The following is a 26,004-nucleotide window of genomic DNA, read 5'->3' on the forward strand; positions in this document are numbered from 1 at the left end:
CGGTCAGTAGGTTTCCGGTATAGGGTGGTGTTGATGTGACCATCGTTTATTAGCACTGTAGTGTCCAGGAAGTGGATCTCATGTGTGGACTGGACCAGGCTGAGGTTGATGGTGGGATGGAAATTGTTGAAATCATGGTGGAATTCCTCAAGGGCTTCTTTTCCATGGGTCCAGATGATGAAGATGTCATCAATATAGCGCAAGTAAAGTAGGGGCGTTAGGGGACGAGAGCTGAGGAAGCGTTGTTCTAAATCAGCCATAAAAATGTTGGCATACTGTGGGGCCATGCGGGTACCCATAGCAGTGCCGCTGATCTGAAGGTATACATTGTCCCCAAATGTAAAATAGTTATGGGTAAGGACAAAGTCACAAAGTTCAGCCACCAGGTTAGCCGTGACATTATCGGGGATAGTGTTCTTGATGGCTTGTAGTCCATCTTTGTGTGGAATGTTGGTGTAGAGGGCTTCTACATCCATAGTGGCCAGGATGGTGTTATCAGGAAGATCACCAATGGATTGTAGTTTCCTCAGGAAGTCAGTGGTGTCTCGAAGGTAGCTGGGAGTGCTGGTAGCGTAGGGCCTGAGGAGTGAGTCTACATAGCCGGACAATCCTGCTGTCAGGGTGCCAATGCCTGAGATGATGGGGCGTCCAGGATTTCCAGGTTTATGGATCTTGGGTAGTAGATAGAATATCCCAGGTCGGGGTTCCAGGGGTGTGTCTGTGCGGATTTGATCTTGTGCTTTTTCAGGAAGTTTCTTGAGCAAATGCTGTAGATGCTTTTGGTAACTCTCAGTGGGATCAGAGGGTAATGGCTTGTAGAAAGTGGTGTTGGAGAGCTGCATCTGCAGATAATATAATTTAGTTTACCTTTTCCCTTTTAAATAATGTAGGAAATTACATTTAAAAACGGTATTAAAATAACATCAGTCAGGTTGCAAAGTCAGTATTTGAAAGTTAGGAAATGCCAGAATTTACACTGCCTGTGCAACTGTAATTCATCCTTCCTTGTGCATATGCATTCTGGTAACGTAATTATGTGATTGCATACTGTGTTTTCACAAGACCCCTGCCTCATTCAGGGCACAGAATGGATGGTGCTCAGAAAACACATAAGGGGGGTGTGTGTGTAGTGATTGAGGCTGTTTTTAGGATCTTTGCCTCATTTACTCTAGAAGTTGGAAGGTGTGCAGAAAAAAACGCAGGGGGGCTGCAGAAAGTGAAAGGATACTTTTGTGGTTAAGGCAGGCAAATGATATACAGAAGAACTCGGTTGTATCCCTGTCTCTGCCATGTTCTTCCTACTAGAGAGACAAGGTGGGTGAGGTAATATCTTTTATTGGACCAACTTCTATTGGTGAGAGAGAGAAGCTTTTGAGCCACCCAGAGCTCTTTTTCAGGTCTGGGAAACTAACTCAAAGCGTCACTGCTAAATATAAGATTTGAACAGATAGTTTAGCATAAGTAGTTAACACATATTTCAAGGAACCATTCAAAGTGACGTGGCCTATTGATACCCTTCCAGTCGTAGGGAAGAAAGGAAGAGGGGCTGGGGGAAGCAGCTGGGTGTGTGTGTGTGTGTGTGTGAGAATTTTCCTATGTGATACGAAGCAAATCAAAATTTTGGCCACTATTATTGTCTGTTCCTCATTTTCTGAGTGCCCAACTTGAGACATCTGAGGCCAAATGTAACCGTGCAAAATCACTCCCTACTGAAACTGACAGCAACAAGAACCGTGACTGCTCAACACCTCTGGCAGGGTTGTCTGGAGGAATAAGCGTGGTTGGAAACCACTGTGACCAAGATGACTTTCTTCAATCTGCCCTTAGTAACAAGAGTGAAAACTTTTCTTTCACAGACACACTTTGCTAATATTACTTCCATTTTGTCATCTTAATATTAGACTACTGTAATATTCTCTTCACGTGAGACTACCCCTTGGCACCATCCATCAACATAAGTTAGTGCAGAATTTTGCTTGTTTATTGGGCATGCTGCATGCCAAAAGCACCACCCAATACACTGGTGCTCCATATTCTGTATTTCTTGGCAGAGTTTAAGGTGTTAATTTTTTTAATGTATAAAGCCCTAAATATTTTGGATAGAAGCCAATTGAGAGACTATGTCCTCTGACCAGGTCATACTGCCACAGTTATGGTCAGCAGAGGTGTCTGAGATAACATGCCACTGGTTTAGAAGAAAAGGGGTTGAGACCCCATTTTCTCTAGGGGGGACGACTTTAATTCTGGAATTCAATTCTTTCCTAATCTATTAAAGACACAGACTATCTGGGCATGCTGCAAAGTCCATCCATTCTTGAGGCTGTGTGGGGAAGAAGCTGGGTTGAAGGATGTAAAGGTTGGATTAGGGAATTAGCTCTTTGGCAGGATGACTGGCATAAGAAGGTTGATAAGATCAAGTCTTCACAGTTTTGGATTATTATTCCTCTGCTTTTGTCAATTTTTAAAAAAAGTGCCTAGAGCTATCTGTTGGCACTTTCAAATGCAAATGTAAAGAACATAAACAAATACCTAAATCTCAGCTGAGCAACTCTGCAGCTCTGGTGAAAGGCCGCCTTCACAAATAAACTGAAACATACAACATACCCTATTAAAAACCCTCTGTGTGACACTTTACTACCTTAGTATTCATACTAAAGAACTTTCTACAAATATCACCTTTTTGAAGTTATAATACATCTTCAATATGACATTCTCCCATTTGTTCCAACAATACTTTTATATTATATGAAATGATCACTGAGAGAAAGTAAGAGACTATATAAAGAAAGATATCACATCAGTGCAGTTTGGCCAATTAAGTCTGTCAGCATTTCCTTTATATGCTTGCTTTTTTCTACCATAAAATGTGCACACCTGGTCTCAAGTCCAAGATAATTGAACTAAATTAAAAAAAACCTGGATCGGTACATGTTAAAATGAGGAAAACCTATTTCAGGGTTCCAAAAAACTAAACTTGTAGTATAGAAGGTCACTAAACATTACAATCCAGGCTCAGTCGGAGGCCAATGAAAGGTAGGCTTCCTGCAGAAGCCTTAACCTCCAAAAAGTCACACCTGTTCCAAAGCTAAGAATTTCAGACCCACCTGGGAGAAGCAGAATTCTTGTATATCAGAACCTTGCTCTTACCCTGTAGTACTAAATTCTCAAGGCCTTCAAACCCTGCATATGAAGCAGCAATTAATTCAGCTTTTTACTGAATTTACTTGCCTACTTGGCTGTTGCTAGAGAGTGGAAAGGGAGAAAAATCATTAAGGAGGAGGCAGCTTATTCTCCCTTCCTGCCCAAAGAAGTATTTTACCTCAATGGATCTTTCTTTTCTCTTCTTGGCTGATCTCTGAACTCTCCCAATAATACTGACAATGACATAATTGCCATAGAGCAATTAGGCTAGCAAAATCAGAGCAGCTGTTCCTAGGAAGGGAGTGGTTCAGAATGCCTCATTACACATTCTGTGGCTGTTGCAGCTACTCCTCTCAGAATAAGGAGTAGCCTCTGTGGGTGAACAGCCCAGGAGGCTCATGAAGTTACCATGGATCATCACCCATGAAGGCAAATTTCTGCAGGACCTGGATCCTGAAAGATCCTGAAAACAGTAGCTAAAATAAAATCTGTAATTATGAATTTTGAACTGTTATATTTCATTAACCAAGCTCAAAGTTTGAATCCTGAGCTTTTTGCTCACGTAAACCATGACCAGCAGAGTTTTGTGGTGCAAGGGCTCATTTTAAAGTGCTTATACAAGCTGCTGGTTGATAGTCCTGGAGACTGAAATACCTTATTTATTCAAAGAGCAGATACAGGAAGAAGAGCAGCCGTGGAACCTTCCCCTTCCTGCTCCACCAGCGTGCCTCAACCCTGATCTATATTAAAAGATTTTTAAACAGCAATGAAACATGTCAAAGTGCTTAACTTCATTCCAACCAGTGGAAAATCTGTGGCACTTTCAGGTGATCATTCCATGGGCTTAACAGCTACATTTTAGCAGCACAACCCTGAACTGACATTTTTGAATTCAATGTTTTTGCAGTTTGTAGCAGTCTACTGTATACACCCAAATTTTCTTTTTAAAATATGGATGATATAAACAAGAACTTCTACATCTGCATTTCATTAACTACACAGATTCAAATATCTCTGAATAAAAACTTTTTTAGCCAGTATAAAATGTGATATTGTATTATCTCCATTTAAGTCTTTATAGTCATGCAAAAAGGGGATGAGAAAAAAGTTTAAAATGTGATTTACTCAATACTTGCCCTATAACGAGACAATCTCAGCTGTTGCATTTAAGCAACTGCTATCACATTCATTAATCAATTCAATAAAGAGAGTCACGATACACAGTGATTTAATTATTTTCCCCTTCTAAAAACAATCACACCATAGAACAACTGCTTGCCAAATTTCATTTTTAAAGTCAAAGCTGCATTAAGTCAGAAAAGTAATAAAGAAAGCATTGTATACAAAAAGAAAACTGATAAATACCTGAATGGTTTTTGAATAAAAATTACAAGCAATAACGAACAGGTGAAATTTGCAACCACAGAAGCCTAAATTGTGACCACAAAACATGCATATGCATTCATTTGTGCATGTGCAACTAACTGCATGTACAATGACCTATTTTGTGCATGACAATGTCTGTTTTACATGTGCATGCAGCCATGTTTTGTAGGTGCAACATAGGCAATGTATGCAACTACAGTATGTTTGAAAATGAGACCCTACATGCTATACCCCAAATTAAGACTCCCAAATGTGGAGCAGCACAGCAGGAGAAGCTGTGATGCGTTGGAGAGACATACTGTGCTTCCTTCAGTGCTGCATTCTAGCACAGCGCAGTACAAAGAAGGACATGGTAGGTCACCACCCTGCCCAGACTCAAACTCCATGGGCCATTCAGCACTACTGGCATTCCTAGTGGCACCTCTGTTCTGTCTTCACAGAGTGGCGCTTGCTGCATTCTGGCTGCATATTGTGCAGAAACATGGAGTGGAGGGAAAAAGACTGCATATTTTCCCTTATACCTGCACTGGAATCTTTATGGCTGCGTTATTGAAGATAAGGTTATATTGGAAACATCAATGCTATGTTAGAGTGCATAATAGGGAGGCTACTAGTTTCCTTTTTTGGGTAATAAACACATCGTTATGGAACCTAATTTTTCAGAGAGCATTCTAAATATATTTAATTAAAACGCAATTCCCTTAAAATGTACATATTATTCACAGTCAAAAGATTACGTTCATGGAGAGACAAGAAAGAGGCCACTGCAGAAAGCAAACTACTGTGATTTTTACTGGGGACAATTTCACTTCATGTAATTGACTTTTATGTCTTGAGGAAAAAAAAAGCAATAAATGGAACATGATAAGGGGGAAATTTCTCTCTTAAGCAATGTGTTTATTTAAATGCATGTATATTGTTGCTTGGGCAGCAATACTTGCTCTTTGTACCTATTAAAAAATTAAAACATCTGTAATAATTTTGAGAATTAGTTTTAAAACTGATCAAAAAAGATACAACATAGCTACCTAATGTTACATAACTATCACCAACTGTGTTTATAGAACTGGCTAATTGTCCATTTATAAGCCTCATTCCCTGTGTTGGCAAAAAGATAGTTTAAGTTAACAATAGGCTTATTGAAAAATTTACTGCCATTCAGATGTGTTCGTATTTAAACCTTTCAGCCAGCAAACGTCAAGAGTTGAACTGCATCATTTCTACTGTCTTTGCCAAGAATTATGGAAACTTGTGCCAAAACTAACACAACCATTTGGAGCAGTTGGAAATTACAAACCTTGGTAGCTAAAGTACACTACATGCAGGCTCTATTTAGAGCAATGTAAAATGTCCAACACTGGTGTAGTCCAAATGAGAATGTGATGTAAGTGATAGTTAATCAAGTCAAAACATTTTACATAAAATATTAAAGTATTACTTGGTTACAGACCTTGTTCAAAAACTGGATGGTGAAAGGGAGGCATAGGAAGTTTCTCTGTCATCCAGGGCTCACAGAAGTAGGCCTGAAGCCAGGCTGAGCACTGTTTCAGTGGTTCTGTCATTTCCTCTGGGCCTTCGCATACCTCACAAGTAACTGAGGCTTCCTTAGTCCTGGAAAAGCGATAACATTAGTTTAATAAGTTTAATAGCCAAGCTGCTGAAGATTTTAGCATGCTAAAGACACAGAGAAAATACCTATTACATTAAATGGAAGAAAAACGTTAAATGTTACATGGACTTATTTTTCCTCTCATAAACACTAACACAGAATGTTACTACATAAGGAAAAATGAAAATCAAATTAGAAAAGGAATTGCAATAAAGCAACAGCTCTGTGTCTAGTTGGAGCAAAAAGCCTGAGTGATATTTATTGTTATATACTTTCCAGTGCAGGTGAACTGAAACGTATACTATATCGTATTTTTGTATTTGCATTATAAAAATGAATATTTCATACCTGTTAAAGTATTGAGACTATATATAGACACACACCCCTAATTAAAATGTTCAGTAATTTAATCCCGTTCATTATCTCCAATGCCTTTTACTAATCTGACAAATGTAAAACAATTCAGAACATCAGTAGTCAAAGAGATTCCTCATTACCTTAAGAATTGCAATGACAATACAAAATGAACAAAGAACAACCAGCACTTTCCTTTTCCAGCTACTATTGTCAGGTTTCTGCTTCCCTCCACTTGTGGGAGTGAAGGGAGGCAACTGAGAATTAGTTTGCTTTTAAATAACAGCTTAGATTTTCAGAATATGTCAGAATGTAACAAATATTGCAGATGGCGCCTACAAATTTCAGGATTTACTCCCCCCCCCCCCATACATGATTTTCTTCTTTTCCTGCTGTTGAGACTATGTGGGGTTTGTGTAGGGGTAGGTGCGGGAGGGGGAAGGGCAGTAAATTGGCGGGTCTTGCTTTCGTTGTGTGCCGCATCGTATTGCACGATATTCAATTCACTTGATTTCTGAGTAAGAGCAACACAAAGTACATAAATGTTGCATAGCTAATATATTCATTTGAGATTTCAGTGACAGAGCATTTGGACGTCGGCTGTTGAAAGTGTGGAGTTCTCCTCTGACTGTCACTCTGCTTCCTAATCTATATACTTTCTGCAGAGTAAAGCAAGTTGATCCAGAACCCTACAAGAGCTTTCCTGGCAGTGCACATCCAACACCGTGGGACAGTGAAGACTTTGCGGGTGTCTCTCAAAGTTCAGGAGAATTAATTTGTCTTTATGTACTAATAAAATTAACATGCCCCACTAGCAATACATAGAGGAGAAAGGATGTGTGTGGGAGTCTTCTAATAATCTATGAATGATTATATACAGAGCTGACATCATGAATCAATGCCAAAAAGAGCAACCACACCTTCTTTAAGCCTGCCAAAAACTTTTCAGCACCCAGTGTTTATTATCCTTCCCGATAAAGCATCCAGCAATTTTCTGATTATTGTAAAACAGACTGTTTGGAAATTACCTCATGGACTACTCAGGGTGCTTTTGCTGTCACAAGGGACCACCTGTACAGATTCCAGTCCTGGTTTCTTGTTTTCTCCTGCAGGTATGCTCAGTCCCAGGAAAAGGAAACTCCATTCATGGCTCAACAGTATTTCCCTTGACAGTACTACAAACTTAACAGACCAATTCTCTGATGGGAGAATGGCGGCTACAAGGCAAAGTGTTGAGGGTGGAAATAGGTGAAAAGCAGATAAAAGTGCGGGGATCCTCCTAGTAGTAATAAAGATATAGAAAAATCCCATCAGGACTGGGGGAAATAAAGCAATGCTATTTGGTCCCTTCAGTCACTCAGATGGGGGTTGTGGAGGAAACCCTAGACAATTTCCCGGCATGCCAAAGTACGAGACACTTAACAAAATATTTTCTCTTAATAGGAAACCTAAGCAAATGAAAATTGTGTGATGTATCAGTAATGACATAAAAGACTCCAAGTCTGTTTTTGCCACAAGGCACCTCTGCAACAAGACCTAACCAACTCAAATGCTTGATCCACAAATGCATATGAAACTGAAAACAACAGGATAGCAATGTAATCAGACACCTACTCTTGTCTCTGCCTCTGGATAGGATAAATGATGTACAGTCAGAAGCTATTTTAGGGTTTATTCTCAGAAGTGAAACCCTCATCTGTTTGAATTGTGCATGATTAAATGGCCTTGCAATTCTCCCCAATGCCAAGTCATTTTCTAACTAATTGTTAAGCACTGAAGGCCACATTGCTGATTAGCAAGAAAATAATATAGCACAATGGAGAAAGAAAGGTGGGAAAGTTAAAATACCAGGGAGATAGACAGCATGCAACAGATGATTAAACAATCGGTTAAAAGCATTAAAAATGTAAGTTAAAAATTGATTGTTTGGCATATAAGAAAACAAAAGAAAATCAGAAGACACGGAAGAAGATGCAACTGTGCATCTAGCTTGCCAGCAGCCTCCCTATTAAATGCAAATTGTTGCTCTTCTCCCTATTTATATGGCCAGACTATAATTTTGAGGGTTTTGTTGTTGTAGTGCTTTGTAAAAGTTGTGTACACTTTTTATATTCTTTTGGGATTTAAAAATATTGGTCAAAGAATCGAATTCAATGGGATTATTTATGTACATAAACTTATTCACATAAGTTTCAAAGGCTTGGAGCCTTTGACTGCAAGCTCTCTGGGCCAAGCACTAGCTTATATTATGTTTGTATATCCCTCAGTACAATAGGTCTATATGACTGGAGACTCTAGGAACTCTCTCAGTATATTTCATTGTAATAAAATAATAAAACTCTTGAAATCTGCAACAGCACAAAATTAATGGACTTTCTGATCCATATAACAAGAGTGGCACCACACACATTCAAGTTTCTGGTGACCTCACCCAGGATCACATCTGCTTGCTTAATAGTCATAGGTAGGCTATGACTTGGACTACTGAAACATGAAGAGAAGTAAGGGAAGAGTAAGAACCTTTCTTATACCCCTGTGCTGGCTACTCACTTATTATCCCCTCTCCCTGGAGCAAGTGGGTAAGGAATAGCCAGAGTCTTGGCTCCACCTCCCACCACACCAGCCTGCACAGCTGAGCTGGCACAGAGGTCATAAATTTCTTCTGGTATAAACTAGAAGCAAAATGACTACCTCTTACTCCTGGGAGAGAGAGTAAGTGGGAAACAGAAATGGTACTGTTTTTCAGAAGGGTGTCTCTGAGGCATAATGCCCCCTGGGCTATTGCTGGGGTACTACGGTATATGCATCACCCCTTGCTTGAGGCTTTGCCAAAAGGCACAATCTAGACTTAGTTCCATTTTTAGAATAAACAACATAATACAGATCTGCCAAATTATTCCTCTCCCTTTAAAAATATACTTTAATTACAACATCTGTTGTGTCTACTGTATGAGCTATGGTGCACTCACCTAGGGTGTGGGACACCCAAGTTCAAGCTCCTGCTCCAGTGACTAATTATTTATAAAAAGTGGAACAGCTGCAACAGGAGAAATTGAGAGAGCCTTGCTCCAGAATACATCATAGCCTAGTTATTCTGATTTGCTCCTGCAATAAGGGAAATCCAAGTTCAAATCCCTTCTCCAGTTGGGAGGGGGAATTTAATTCAGCTCTCCCACATCCTGGATGAATGCTCTAACTATTGGGATAAAGGTTATAAGAGAGGCTGCTGCCTTCTCTCATCTTCCTTCATCCCCTCCAATTTTTTTTTGGTGTGGAATTATTCAGAAATGTGTATCAAATTCACAAATAGTTTTGGGTTGACCAAAACTACATTTTTTGGCAAATAAACTATACAACCTGACTTACTCCCCTCTCTCCTCCACTTCCCCCCTCCCATTCTGAGCTGTATAAAGTGGCATTCCCTTCTTTCTTGAAGCTACCACCCTTCAAAAATATCTGACTTTACAACAGCAGCTGCTTTTAGAGGATCGATGCTCAGACAGAACTTCCAGCCAGCAACGTTTCCGAGACTTCATAGCCACAGTTAAGCCCCACTATATCCTGCTCAACAGGTGACCCAAAGGAAGCCCCAAAACATTTATCAGAACAAATTTAGAGTAGGTGAGCTGAATTAAGTAATGTTTTCCCTCAGGTGAAGTTTCTTTTACTCGGTGTTTCATGTTTCTTTGGAAGTTTCTGAACATCTTGTACTGCACTATATACATGCTCCCCTTAACTCAGCTTCTTCCTGTCCTTGCTGTTCAGTTTTAGGAGGCAAACACCCATCTAATTCTTACACTAAATGATTGCAACTAGCTTTCAGCAATGAATCAACAAAAAGATGGGGAACCTCTATGTTAATGTTCTTTCCCTCACTGATCCCTAAGGAAAGGGCCTTAATCCTTGGCTATACAGCCACCAGTGGCAAGGAGCCAACAGCAAACAAAATAACAGCCAAAGTAACCACAGGTTCTATGCTATACCTCTGGGCAGCTTGAATCTTGAACTGCGACATAACAAAACTTAACTTTTATTTTTACACATGAAAATAAAATAAGCATATTCATCCAAGAAAGACAAGAAACTAAAGAGCCGTTATTTCAGTGAGTTTCACAGCTTTCTCAACAAGCAATAACCGTCAGTTTAATTGGAAAGGTCTATGTGTACGTTAGCTTGATGAAGGTACCACATAAACATTTTAAAAGCATTTCAGAACAGTATTCTTGTGTCCAAGTGTGGCAGATTTGCCCATATTTTTTTCACTGAAATATACTGTTTTGCCTTTCTGTTAAAGGATTTCATTGGCTTCCCTCAAAAGAAAAAGCCACACATTTTATTTGCAACCTTGCTAGTATAATGAAAAGCATTCCTTTAAAATGCATTTTGGGGTATGGGGGAAAGGGGCGTTCTCCATTTTCCTATATTACCAATGCTCTTATTGGGAATGTAAAGCCTTATACTTGCTTAGGTTAGCAAATGGAATTAGGTGCTGTCCAGCATCCTTGGAGGATACAAGTTCCATTTCTTGCTATATTTCTAGTCTGCCAACTGAATTAAAATGTGACCTGTATTTCTGAGCATTTCCCACTCTTAAAAGGACATTTGCAGAATTTTTATAGTAGTAAAATTTATCTTAAATTGATTTTTTATGCTAGTGCTAAAGATCTCAACCTTTGCTTTACCCTGCACATTTCTACTTTAGATCTCCTTTTTAACTCTTTCTCTGTTGGTATTAAATAACTATTCATGGATGAAATGCTGTTAAATGGACTTTGATCCTAAAGTAAGGATTTATGACACGACATTTAACATAGTTGACATAGCCTAAAACAATCTAATTTTTTGTATGGGTAACAAAAATGTCCACTTAAATATGTTGCATCTGATGAAGTGAGTTTTAGCCCACAAAAGCTTATGCCCAAATAAATTTGTTAGTTTCTAAGGTGCCACAAGGACTCCTCTTGTTTTTACTTAAAAATAAGTTATTCTTGTTCTTTTTAAAGTCTTGTATTACTCATCATTGTTCTCCCTCTTATTAACATAACTGTGGTGTGACAGTATCCATAGCAGCTACACCTATGACAGAGGGGCTTCTAAAGACTTTCCTACAGCAGAGTCCAGAAATCCAAATTATCAAGTTCAGCACCACATGGTTGCTCAAAAAATCATCTCTGGATTTTCCCAAGCAAGCAGAGCATACAAATAATAACTCCTTGCTTGTTATATTAAAATCTAGAAACTTGCTGCTCACCGCTCCACTAGTGAGTGCACAGTGCCTTAGCCCAATAGCAAAAATCTCCGCAATGCTAATCACCAGCTGAGTTGCTGCTGTACAACATACAAAGAGCAACTTCCAGCTGAGACAAGCTTAGCACAGTTCCTACCAGCTTGGCCAGGAGGAGGCTCCCTTTTGGATCCACTAGGGTTTGCAGCTGCCTATAGATCAAATATCTCAGTTTGATTCTCAATTGTGGTAATGTACAAGACATTCATGAAAGTTCAGCCACTGGCCTGGGGAATTCAATACTGGTTTAGTTCACTCTAGTGTCTTACCACCCCACTTCACACATGCAACAGCTGTGTTATACTGTTCTTTTTACTATACTCCATGACTGGTTCTATTGACTTTGCTTTCTGTAAGCCTCACAACTAAAAACTTGGCCCCTGCTCCTACAAAGCAGAGAATGGTGAGGTTCTCTTACCCGCTTTTAGATCCTCCTAAGAATTGTATTTTTTACATGAAACAATAGAAAGGAACAGTGTGTTTTTAACAGAGGAAAAATATAAAAAACATCTGTTTCAGTTTAGTAAGGCATCTTCCAAGACATATGCAACTATTGGCAAACTTAGAAATACTTTCAAAACAAACATGTAAACAGCAAGCTGGCTTCAATACCATTGTTGAGGAAATGTTAGATATTAGTATGTGCATATGAAAGTTTCTGAAGTTTTCTAAATGCCTTCCCATTATGAGAAGCAAAGAAGGCCGATTACTGTGTTTAGGAATACAATGCCACAGTGGTTAACCATATTCCAAATTGGTGTGGCTTTTATTTAAAGCTTCCTGAGTGGTATCACTTTTTTTTTTCCCTCAGTAAGTCGAATAAAATTTAACTGAAACATTCTAAAATGGACCTTGCGTTGTCATTTAAAATAAAACATAATGCACCACAATGACTCAAATGGCAATTTTCTTAGGATGCAGAATCATTGTAAACATAGATCAAATCATTCTAAGAATGTTACACAGGCACCTGCAACTGTTAAATACAATAGGTACTGTTAGCATATAATGCTAATTTCCACTGTATCTAATCAGGCATGTTCAAGGGTTTATCACTTGGTAATAATTACCTCAACCTCTAGTGGTTAGCCTGAAAAAAGGAGATGGGAGCGAATGGAGATTCTCCTTTATTTGAAGTTGTTGAAATAAATCGAACAAGAATAAAAATGGCAAGTTCTACTCCTTATCCCATAAGTGTGCAGTTAGCAAATGACCATGGGTATAGACTCAGATAATTGCATATTTATTATATCAATGGAATAATCATAAAGTAGTCCCTTTGGAAATAAGGATAAAGACCTGAAAAATCAACAAGATGCCAATGGAAAGAGCATTTTGTTGTTATATTTTTTGTATCACATTGAAGATGTGATTAAAATAAGTTCTCTCTGAATTAAGGCTGCCACTCCATTACTAACTAACCTTGTTGTATTTTGATACTGCTGCACATATGTCATGTGAGATCATACATTGGTCTGAGACATCCTGCTATCCCTAGGGACTTGGCAAATGTAAGGGTCTGCAAACATTCAGTCGTGTCACATAGTATGTTTATTTCAGTACCTAAACATAATATTTCAGTACCTAAACATCCCTTGAATGTATTCATTTAACCATTAACCCTGTTGTATATGCACAATATTTTTGTATGAAATATATTTTGATTCTAAGAACAAGGACTCTGGGGCTTTCTATGATCTTAATGCTAAGAATATGGCCTTAAGAATGTCTCTACTGCTGCAGGTGCCATGGGGCCCTGCAGAAAATTTTCCCTTCTCTGCCCTCAGAGCGATAGTTTCTTACAGACCAGGGCACAGCAGGGGGAATCTGGTGCCAGGCATGCCACTGGTTCTTGGGGCAATTCCAATATTTCTCTTTGCTCTCTTACTCCTTGTTCACCCCCCGACCAGGTGTGCAAAGTACTGAAAAAAAATCAAACCCGTCACAGCTGAGGAGGTGACATGTAGCCACATGGGTCTCCCTCTCTGTACCTGGAACAACAAAGAGCTAGGAAGAAACTGCATAGTGCCATCATATCTGATGCACGGAGGTGAAGACAGACATTGAGAACAGCGGATGGGAGGTGATCCCTGAGAAAGAAACCAAGAACAGTCTTCACAAAGGGTGGGCAAGAGTGGCAAACAGGAGAAAGTAAGAAAAGAGAGAAAGGAAATGCTCCCTTTGTCTTGTGACATGAACCCTGAACCTCACTACTCAGTTTCCAAATCCTTCCCAATCTTGTGAGAACAGCCTAATCCTAATCCCTCCCCATTACCAAATCCTCCAGTTCCCCTAGGTTTCTTAACCTCAGTTTAAACAAACACACTCTCATAACCAACTAACAGGCAAAACTACTCAGCAAACACGCATATTAAAGGATCTCTAATAGAAAATTTCATAATTTGTTTCTGGAAATATCCAAGTATATTTACAGCATAGCACAATATGCAGCTTTTGTAGTTTGAAGTGTATGTACAAATTGGTTTGCGTGAGAGAGAAAACAATAACCCTGTACAGGAAGTAGTGGTTTCCTTCTTTTCAAAACACATATTTTGATTTTGCACAATCTGGTGTATTCCAAAGGCTCATCAATTCTCAGAATTATCTTTATGAGCAACAGTGATAAAAGAATCTCTGTTAGGAATAATTTAACTGGGACACTGTAATATAGACAAATTTAAGGTACCTTGCCCAGTAACACTAGCAAACTTATTTTCTTTTCAAAATAGAGGGGTAATAACTCCAGAACAAACAATAGAGGCTTTTTTGTTTGTTTGAAGAGCAGGATAAAATTACACCCAAAGCCAAAATGGGGAAAAGGTAATACAATATACAATAAATATACCAGAGTGTTTTGGGACTTCCAACCCAAAGAGAAGTTTTCTAACATTCTCTGTCCTAATTTGAAATTGAGGCCCAACCTAGACAAGTGTTTTGTGAACATGTGTAAAGAACTCCATGTGGCTGCCATGCTAATCTCTTTGTTAAGGGAAAAAGACCAGAGACCTGTTGCTGTAGCAGACATGCACTATAAAGAATAGGCTTTGACGTGACCTTGTAGTCTTGCTAGGCTGCAAGAATGTGTGATGCAATCTGACAGCAATTTAGGCCTGGCCTTGTTAGAGGCTACAGAACCTATTTAATGTCAAACAAAAATAAAAATGTGGATGGACTTTGTAAGGGCTTTAGTTGACTACAGATAAAACCTTAAGGGCCTTTTAACATCAAGCTTATGGAAAAGATCGTAGTGAAATCAGCACACAGGTGGAAAGGAAAATATTTTCTGGGTGACTGAAAGTGGAATTCTGTCACCACTTTAGGAAAGAGTTGAGGATGTCTTTGAACAGTCTAGTAGCCAAAACAGTTTTCCGATAACATTGATGACATGAGAAAGACTTTAAATGACCCTGAGACTTAAGGATTCATGAAGGATTTCCCACGTAGAAACATTTCACGGTTATCACAAATACTTTTTCAGACAGTATTGCATGGTCCTTTCTGATACCCGTTAGCTTCAGCGAATCCTCTCTCTCAGACACATGAAGTTACTAACAAAGCTCCAGTAGGCAACAGCTGCCTCCAGGAATGAAGCATGTTTCAACAATGCCTTAGGTACTGACCAACCAGTCTACACCAATAAGGCCAGGCAGATAGTATAGCAATCTTAAAGGAATGTCCCCACCAACTGTGCTCAGAGAGGAACTTGTGATTCAAGCACCAGAAGGCATCTGAAATCCAAGACAGGAACTGATGTGATATGCCCAGAGCTGGATTCTACAGCTTTAAAGTGTTGAACTTGGGTGCATGTGCAAGAGCACCGACACACGATGGGAATCTGCTTTGTTCAGTATCATTATGGAAGAGACATGTTTGATGACTTAAATATTATAATATCAACATAGTGTTACTAGATTTAAGATAGGTTTCAGAGTAGCAGCCGTGTTAATCTGTATCCGCAAAAAGAACAGGATACTCCTGTTCTTTTTGTAGATTTAAGATGTGATTCAATAAAAATTGTGTCACTGAATATTGTCACTGGAGCTGAGCAGGATACTTTTTCACGTCCTGCGAAAATCTGAGATTTTGAAAATTTCCTGTTTTGCATCAGGACAAAACCAAGACTTTATGAAATTTTTCAGAGAGAGAGAGAGAGAGAGAGAGAGAGAGAGACCCACCCCAGCACAGACAAGAGCACAACAGTTAAGGTAGTACCTCGGATATGGGAGACCCTAGTTCAAGTCCTGTTCTGCCTAATTCAGAGCAAGAACCTGAACCTCCATATTCCAGGTCAGTGCAATAACCAATATTCTGGGGTGAGTCTCTCTTGTTGGAGGTATTCCACTTTGTACAAATAATTAAATATTCATTTGGCCAGAGAAAGAGAGACTGATTCTATAGCCTGCTGGTTTCAGCACAGCAGGAGCTTGAATCTGGGTCTCCCACATCCCAGATGAATAACATGGAGACACAGATGGGCAGGCGTAGACACAAACTTTGATCACAAATCCCATCCAGGATCCATGAAACCTTTCTCGATGAGAAAGTTTTATTGAAATGGATAACTTTTCACAGGAACTTTTGTTTTTGACAAATCAGCATTTTCCAATAATAAAACGTTTTGTCAAAACATTCTTAATGATCACTTATTTTACCTCATGGCAATTTTTAACTTTGCCACACAAACCCTTGCTCACATGATCCATGGGAGATGACCTGTTGAAGTCAATGGGATTCTCTCTGTGAATAAGGACTAGTCCTGTCTGTAGGAACAAGGCTAAAGTGTAAATAAGCTGTCTTAATATTTTAATCTTTATTTATATCATCCATTAAGTACAAGTTTCAAAGCCTATGCATCAAAATAGTTTTTGCTTACAGAAATGGGAATCATATTTTTCACATGTACAACTCAGTAGTAATTAAAGCATGAAACCAGCATTGCAACAAGACTTCAAATATTCACTCAGCCAACCAGATTTTCTTAAAGAAAGATGTATAAAAATGAAAAATATTTTTAGCTAAGAGATGTACCGTCAAGCTTCAATGTGAACATTTTAAAAAAATGTATTTAATCAACATCTTAACGTCATATAAATAGTCTTTCTTTGATAGATGAAGACAAAAAAACCCCAAAACTGCAGATGAATTATCTAGTCCCTAATGATTTGAAAACAATTACAGGATGCAGAGCAATCTAGTTAAATTTTATTCAGAAGCTTACTACACTTGTGTTTTCTCTTATTTTTCTATCAATGAAACCCATGAGGTTTAAGCACAATTCATTATGTATGAGACCCAACTTACAGTGCTTGACTGTTGATTAATAGGAAAGTTTGCTGTATGTACATTTGCAACATTAGATGCATACAATATGCTAACTTATTCTTTCACTGAAGCTAATTATTTACAAAAATGACTACTTGAGACTACAATTTATTAAATGCATGCATCCAGTCTCAATTTGGCCCCAAAAGACAGTCTGGAATGAAGATCTTTTACATGATGTGACAACTTCTAGAAACAGTGTTATTAATATTGTAAATGTGGCAAATAAAGAGTTCAAATAGCCTTATGTCTATGTTGTGTTTGTTTTTCACAACTGAATCAATGAACAAAGCAGCTTTTTAAAGTTTAAAACCCATGTGAGGCACATTCTTCTTACGTAGTTTAATTTAGCTTCTTATAAATGAAATGACTGTACATTAGCAATAAAAGATTAAAAACGGAGAGTTGAAATAAATGGAAAAACACACCCCAAACTTGAAATTATTGCTGAAATACTTCTATTATAGTTCTTTTAAAGACTTTATTGAGAATGAGAGTCGAACATTTACTGAAGAATATCTTTAAAAATTTTAAACTTGGTAAGAGTCATTCTGTGACATACTGCAAATTCTACTGAGTTTTTTTTGGTTGGTATTTACCCAAGTATTTTATTTCCCAGTGGATCTTTGTGGTTGGAAACTTTGCATTAATTAGTATCTCTCCTTCATGTGAATACCCCGAAATAAGCAGGTATGCATCAGCCTAAATCAGAAATTTGGACACCATACATTTGAAAAGGGATTTCAAATACATAGAAGTTTCCCTTTATAGACTACATGCAGAAAATATTTCAGTCTTCACACCAACTAGCCTTTATTGGTCTTCTGTAATGAGGACCCTGATCTTGAAAACATAAATATGCTTAACTTTAACATGAGTAGTCTTATTGACTTCAGTGGGACTATTCACACGGTTAAGATTAAACATGTGTGTTTGCAAGATCAGGGCATAAAAGGTAGCCACCTACATGAGAATAAGTTGTTTAAGAGACCAGCCTCTGGGCAGCCATTAATCCTGCCACTTGGATGCCCAGAAAACTGTTGCCTAGATATCCTGTGCTGCTGGTGTGTGCCATAAAATATTCGTTAGAGATCTGAGGAGAATCAGACTCCTGTCTTCACATGCCAAGATAAGGAAAATCAATTTCAATGCCCAAAAGACTCAACTGATAGTGCAGAAGGTCATTAAATGCTACCAATTGCTCTGTGCCATTAGAGTTTTGATCGGAATCCTAGAGAGAGAGAGAGAGAGAGACATAGATTTCAAACAAGATCCTGTTCTGGGATACTGTATTGTAGGCCAATAGAGGAAATAAAACATTAGTGGAAGGGTGGACTTTTTTAATTTTTTGAAGACAATATGTTTGTTCAAGAAAAACAAAAAACAATACCCCACACACAGTGTGTGTGTGTGTGTGTGTGTGTGTAAGGTTGCAAAGCCAAGCACTCCAAAAAGATAGGGGTGCCATCACATTTCCCCCTCCTACACCCATTCGCAGTCCTCCCTGCTTGCACACCCCTGCCCAAGAGCCTTACCCCAGTCTCTCCATCACAGGTCTTCCACTCTCCAAACTCAACTGGCTCCCAGTCCATCCCACTTCCCCCAATCCTCCCACTTACTGGCTCCCAATCAGTTCTCTCCCCCATCTATGACTGTCTGATCTCAGTCTGCCCCACCCTTCCACCACTAGCCAACACTGGGGTCTTTTCACATAGTAGGAACATGAATGAATCATAGTATCTGAAGTTCGGTCAACATCTAGGTGGTCTGAGTGAAATGTACACCTTCACTAGATTTTATATTGTTACTTCTCTCATTCCTGTATCCAGATGGTATCACAACTGGCTCTAAAAGTACTATGTGGCATTTACCTGGCACTTTCATCATTTCCAAAGCATTTTGAAAATATTAATGTTTACAATATCCTCACAACACTTCTGAAAGTTAGGCATTATAAATCCTCATTTGCCAGATGGGGGAAACTGAGGCAGAGAAGTTCAAGTTTGAATGATCAAAAATGACCTCTAATATTGGGTGTCCACCTTGATTCACTTTAGGACCTGATTTTCAGAGGTGATAAGTAACCAGAACTCCAACTAAAGTCAACAGCAGTTGCAGGTGCTCAGCCCTTGAAAGCCAGCCAATAATAAAGACACCCCAAATTAGAAGCCACTTTTGAGAATTTGACAAGAAGGCTATTTTCAAACCTAGGTGCCTACAGTCAGGCTTCTAAATCCATTACATAAAGTTTTCAGAAGTGCTGAACACCCACAAAACACACAGAAATTGGTGGTAATTGCAGCTGCTCAGCACCTTTGAAAATTAGAACACTTATTTAGATGTCTAAATATAGATTACAAAGCCTAGCTTTTGGTGCCAAAGTTTGTCCCATGTGACTTGATCAGGAACACAAAAGGAGTCAATATCAAAGCCAAGATTAGGACTCAAGAGTTTGTCTCCCAGTCTTGTGCTCACACCACTAAATCATGCCTCTTTCTAGTGACAAGGATTCAGCTGAGCTCAACGTGGCACGTGAATGTGCGGCAGCTGTTGCTGTTGAAAACCAAAACCAAAACCGAGGTTCAGCTTTTGCTTTGCTAGTTAAGAGCATCAGTTTCTGCAGTACTCTTAGCCCCTTCTAGCTAGTGGAGTATACCAGTGTGCCCAGCACTGTGACTTGGGTCTGCTTCTTAACATCTAACCTTAGGCAATGAAGCTAGCCCCATATCTGACTTGGAAAAAATCCAAAGTTTCTTCATACAAGGGTTCCCTTTTTCTGCAATTTCTGCTCATTTTAGATTTCTGCAGCCTTTCATTGTGTACCAGCCAGGCATCCACTTGCATGGCAAAGACGACTCAGTTATGGGAATGCCAATTTCTCATTAGGTAAAGCTCCCTTGTGCCACTTTTGTCAATAATTTATTTGAAATCAAACTTGCCCATGGGTCCTACAGGGTGCTGCAGTTTTGATTTAAAAAAAAATCAGAAAGGAAACCAAATATTCATTTTTCATTTTAAATTGCTTGAAGATCCTAACCGCATTAAGATTTTATCAAAGTTCTGAGTTCATGTGAAGAGTTGCTAGAATCATTAAGCTCACGTTTTAGAAAACATGAAGTTGAGTCAAAGAAAAACTTTGGTTTTAATTAAAAAAAAAAAAAGGAATAATGATTATGGGCTAAATCCCACTATGCTTACTCACATGACTGATCACACTGATTCAACGGGACTTAAAGGGAGTGAAGTAATCAGGATGTGGCCCTCCTTAAAAAAAATATTTTGAGTGTTTGGGGCACTCACAAATCTTCTCTTCTTCCTCTTAACAAATACGGGACTCCCCAACTGCTTCTGTTGACCAGCAGAAACATCCAAGAGAGGTGAGGCAGCACTTGCTGCAAGACAGCAGACATAATTCTGTGTCAGCTGCTGGTGGCAGCCTAAGAGTTCTGTAATGGGTATAGGGAGAAAGGTGGCTAGACATCTGTAATACTGGAGACACAGACAGGGAGAAGCAAGCTCATCTCTATCTCAAACCTAAGATATGAATACTGCTGGGAAGCTCACTGAGTCAGTATAAAGCCAAAAATTGACAATAGGCATTGACCACAACCCACTAACACATTTTTAAATACCACAGTCTTTGTTTGCACCGGGTTCTATATGTGTTAATTAACATGTGTTAGCTACCATTTGCCAAAGACACATTCATTTTCAGTGTCTAGACTAGGCTTAGGAGAAACCCTGATGGTTTGAGCAAAGAATTGGTCAGATATGGGGCTGTCCATGACTTTCTAACCTTCCCACATGCTCTACATGGAAGACCAAGTCCTTAGGCATAATCACCCAAGGATGCCAGATCAGACTAGAAGGGATAGACCTCTCAGAAGGCTCTTCAAAAGGTTACTTTCAGTGAGTAAGTTAGTGGGTTGTTGGTTTTTTTATAATCTCAGTACATTTCTACAGAACGTTCAGTCTTTCTCGATCCTTCAATTACAGTTGCAACTCACTAGATGTTGGCAGGATTACGGTTTCCCCAAAATGTTAATACCGACTGAAAAATGCACTTTGCTGCCTACCATCTATTTCTCAAATACACATCACAGAAGTCCGTGGTTCAACATAAGTTATCATAGGCAGGAATAACAAGCTGCAAAGCATTTATTTGTTGTCTTTGAACACATCTGTGGACCTGTGTATTTTCCAAGGGTCCATGTAACTGCACCCTCATTATTTCATGTGCAAAACCATTCACTGTGCTTGTATATGCTTCAATTGCATCTACATATGTGGGGGAATTTGAGCATACAAACCAGCATTTGAGTAAGCATACTGCAGTCCTCATTCAAAGCAATGAACTCCTTCAGCCAGCCAGAGGGATTTGCTGGGGAGTGACATAAGACTGTGAAGCACGCTGCTTCAGTGCTTCCAGCTTATGCCAGCTGAGATCCTCAACTTCAATTCCCTGCATGGCAGCACAGTAGGCCACCAGATCACCTAAGTGTACTGTATATGTTATTTACATCTTACTTAAGCTGAAAGAAAAGCTCCACTTTTCTACAAGTTACTAAGCAGGCTCCCATCACTGTACTGAAAACAGTAGGGTGCATCGACAAAAACAATAAAGGCACTGTTTTAAAAAACATTTACAGTTAATTATCATTAAAATAAGACTCTGTAAACTCCAATGCCAAAAGGGGCCTCCAAAAGACTGGATATTTAGATATACTTTAACCAAACCATTTCAGCCAAACTCCCCTCTTCATGAGTTGAATCCCTACTCACTGTTTTCCAGACCATGCCCTGATTCCTTCCTCATCAGTCTTGCCTGTAGCTCCCTACCCATGGGAATCTGCATGGCGCATCAGGTCTGAAAGTCTGTCTACTGGGCCCCAAGCTCTTCAACTTTTTACCACAGTTGTGCTCTGGTATGCATGGTATGACTGAAGTTCTGAAATCGTACATACTCTCTGGAGTTCAACTAAGTGGGAAGTCCCAGACAGATGGGAAGTTGAAAGGGAGGCTGCCTTAGCTGCTGGGATGCAGAAACTTTCTAAGAAGAGAGCTGTATTTGGATTTGAGGAGGGAATCTGAGGGTATGGTGGGCAGGTAAAGGTGATGTAACAGAAAGACTGAAGGGGGGAAAAAGGCAGGGAAATTTTATCTAGATTTTGGAAAGTCTTTTTGATCTTTGTCCAAAAATCTGGCAGATCCTGGTGCAAGATAGATTTATCCTGTATTCCACAGCTGAAAAAGGGAGAAAAATGAAAAATATAAGCAAATAATGAATCATTGGCAGCATATGACTTCTACGGCAGAAGATAAATTTTCTAACTGTTGAATACTAGGAACATAGGTGCTGGAACTAAGGTTGCTGCTGTACCCCCTGGTTTGAAGTGATTTCAATCATATACAGTTTGGTTCGATGGCTCTCCGTACCCCCCACTACACAAACTGTTTCAGCACCCCAACCAGGGAAATGTATATAACATTATAAACTCCATTAATTTCCCACCTACTTTAAAAGCTTCATATTTCTCTCTTGCACCCCAATTCAAGTGAACTTTTCCCCTTTATGATGGTTATATAGACATGGTTCTCTAGTCTGAAATTCTGCTAAATACTGCACTACAACTTTGTTAGATCCTCCAGGTAGTTCAGGAAAAGCTTTAAAGTGGTGCACCAGTACTCTTACTCCTAATTATGAGCTTTTTTTGATCTGCGAATAGATTCATATGAATATCTTCTCCTTTACCCAGAGGTCTGGGGAAGGGCAGCTTTCACGGCTCATGCCATTTGCAATTTATTGTTGAAGCCACAGCATGGTACAACTTGATACATTCAGTAGCTCCTCTGAGTTGGATGAAACCTTCCACCAGCCTATGGACAAAAATCCACTCTTAAAAGTGTATATGGGAAGTCACCAGAGAGGGTAATCTGGGATTCAATCAAAGTTGCAGTTTATGGTCCTGATCCTACAAAGGGATTTGTACTGGCAGCCTCTTAAGTGCATACAAAGTTCCACTGAAGTAAACAGGACTCAACATGGCCGTACGAGCGTAGCTACTTGGATCAGGACCTATACGTGTGAGGTGATGCAACATTATAATTTATGTAACTCTGCATTTTATATGATGGCTAAATATTTTCTGAAGTACAGCAGCATCTTTTTTCAAAAAATGTGCATTGTGCCTAGAGATTGCTCTCCACTGGGCTTTAGGTGAATCTGTGTTGCAGTTCCATTAACTTGTGTACTATCTCATTAATAAATAACCTTGCCACGTAAGTGCCTTTCTTGAAAATTGGCTTGTTCTGTTCCATATAAATAATACACATTTCTCTGTTATCAAGTATGGCAGGTTTTTTTCTTTACCTATGTATGGCATGTTATATTAGACAATATGGCAATTTAATCTAGGAAGCGGTTTATGTAACACTTCCTCAACATACCTTGTCTTTGGTCATATTTACTACAGCAGCTGGAATATATTAACTGGCTAGCATAGCATAAAATAATGTATTTAATAACTGACATAAGTATATTGAGCATATGTCAATAGTAAAAAAAAATCTTAAGGAACTATTAAATGGATAGTTATTGTAATTGTGTTTTAAAGCACTGAGGTCATATTTAATTTTGAATCCAAGCTCTTAAAATGCGTTTTTTGGCAAAGGCACAGTAATAAAAAAAATCTTAACAGTAGAAAAAAAATGAAAATTATTACTATAAATCTTTTTCCAGATTACTAACACTGTAATAAACAAACTGAATGAAACTTTAATTGTTTTAATCAGAAATATTGTCACTGGCATTGAAAATACTACGTTAAAAGGTGATATTTAGTTCTTTTGACTTGTGCAGTTGCCTGTCTCCCCACATTTCAGCCCTTACTTCCTCCCTATAATTGGCCACTATCCCAGAAACTATTGTCTTCAGTCCAGGGTTATCAAACTCCGCTTAGTTCCACCCTCCGTCTTTCCCAATCAAAGGCTACGTAACTGAGGAAATGTAGTTATGTTACACACATGTGCAGAAAGAGAGAAGCGTTTATTGTAGCACAAAAAAGCCAGGCCACATATTCCTGCTAGATTATTTTCATGCTCCTGGACTGTCTTTGCTGGGGAGCAATGTCTGTGTCGAAAGCAGCGATGCCCAAACTTTTCCTGTCCCCCCCCCCCCACCAGTAATTGAATCTGTCCTCACTCCCACCCCCATTGCTGCACAGCTGGCTCTGCAGAGGAGCTTGGGCTGAAGGTGGAGCTGGCCTCGGGTAGGGAGCAGAGCTGCGACTGGGGGTGGAGTTGGCCTGGGTGGCGCTACCTCCCTGTCCCCTGTGGGTGAGCAGGTCCCTACATGGGAACTATCAAGGGATATGTCTAAGGCTCTGTCTTGACTAGAAGGCGTTAGCTAGCACGCTCTAACGAAGACATTCTAACTTCTGTGTAGACAAGGCAATATGTACTTTAGCATATGCTAATTTGGTTGAGGTGAAATACAATTTTCCTTTCTTTTAAAGGGAAACTAAATTTAAAATCTAACATTAGTGAAGACTGTGAAATCAAGGGCTCAACATTCAAGAAATTCTAAAAGTTAGTGCTTCTAATGCAATGTAACTCATCAGCATTCCACAGCCCATGGTATATATTTATGGCATTTACTAAGTGTACATCTAACAAGAAAAACAGGTATATAAGTTCTATATCTGAAATGTGCTACACTAATGTTGCAGGTAAAATCTTAATTTCTTAGGATTTCATAAATTTTGAGAACATTTCACATCTTGTAGCAATATTAGATTAACTTCCCTTATTTAAAAAAAATCAGGAAAAGAAAACTTGGGAGCTATTTGGGTTCTATAGCTTTGAAAGTGGAACTTGTAATTTGCTGGAACCACAGGTATTTTACTTTCAAAGCTTAAAAATTCAGCATATTTTACCAGGAGTGTAAGTAAGTTTCTTTTGCTGGAGCAGATATATTGACAGAGCTGCAAAAGCTTTATTAAGCTTTATTTAAAGCTGCAGAACTATAATAAGCTGCATAGTCCAGAGTTAAATTGCTCAGTGCAGTTATCTATCCTAACACCCCTTGCTCCAGAGCTAGCGCAGGAGCTTACTAATGATCTCCTGTTTCAGCAGCTGAACATGTACATTTTTGTAATCAAATAGTTGAAAAGATAGCTCCTGTGAATACATAGTGCATCCCTCTTGAAAGGCCTGATCCTGAGACCAATTGAACTGAGTGCCAGGCTATCAAAATAAATAGCATTTCAAGACATCAGGTTCACTACAGCATCTCTAGCATCTCTGATAGCTGCACTACACAGCGATCATCTCTGTCCCACTTATTCCATCTCATTCAGTCACCATCCTTCTAGGATCTAATAAAATATCCATTGAAGGAGAAATTCTGTAAATCCACAAGAGACAGAACCTAACCAAATGACAACCACAGTCCTATACATGCTTGGTCAAATGTCAGCACTGCTGATTAGTATTTTCTCATAAGGCTAAGACTAGATGTTGACCAACTATCCTAATGAGACCTGGCCACATGCCTGAAAGACCAATGTGGTAGTAAGATTTGGTCATATCTCCAAGGAAGGAGTGATATAAGAAGGTCCAGAAATGTACTGTAAAGGGCAGCGTGTTTGTGTTAGCCTGCTGAACCTCAGGACTCGATTGCTTTCTTATTCTGAAAATCAGCACCGGCAATATAAATCCCCACAATTGTTATATTCTGTTTTCTTTTCTTTCAGCCAGCCTCCCTCCTCCTGCATGCCTGGTATATTAAGATCTGAAAATTCGCTGCCAATTACTATAGATGCTATTCCAAATCTAACCCACACTGCCAAGAATCAAACCAGAACCTCTAGAGTGCAGCTGGATCCGCAACCAAGCTCCTTATCTTTTT

General features: G+C 39.1%; 1 protein-coding gene across 2 annotated transcripts in view; it reads right to left on the reverse strand.

The window, feature by feature from the left end:
* Window positions 1-26,004, reverse strand: part of MGMT (O-6-methylguanine-DNA methyltransferase) — a 303,036-nt gene that overhangs the window by 43,013 nt on the left and 234,019 nt on the right. For both annotated transcript variants that reach the window (XM_074959150.1, XM_074959151.1), the window contains one exon: window positions 5,978-6,138. In XM_074959150.1, coding sequence (XP_074815251.1) covers window positions 5,978-6,138 — 161 coding nt within the window. The remainder of the gene's footprint in view (window positions 1-5,977; window positions 6,139-26,004) is intronic.

The sequence above is a fragment of the Natator depressus genome, chromosome 7, assembly GCF_965152275.1.
Source record: "Natator depressus isolate rNatDep1 chromosome 7, rNatDep2.hap1, whole genome shotgun sequence".
Taxonomy (NCBI): domain Eukaryota; kingdom Metazoa; phylum Chordata; order Testudines; family Cheloniidae; genus Natator; species Natator depressus.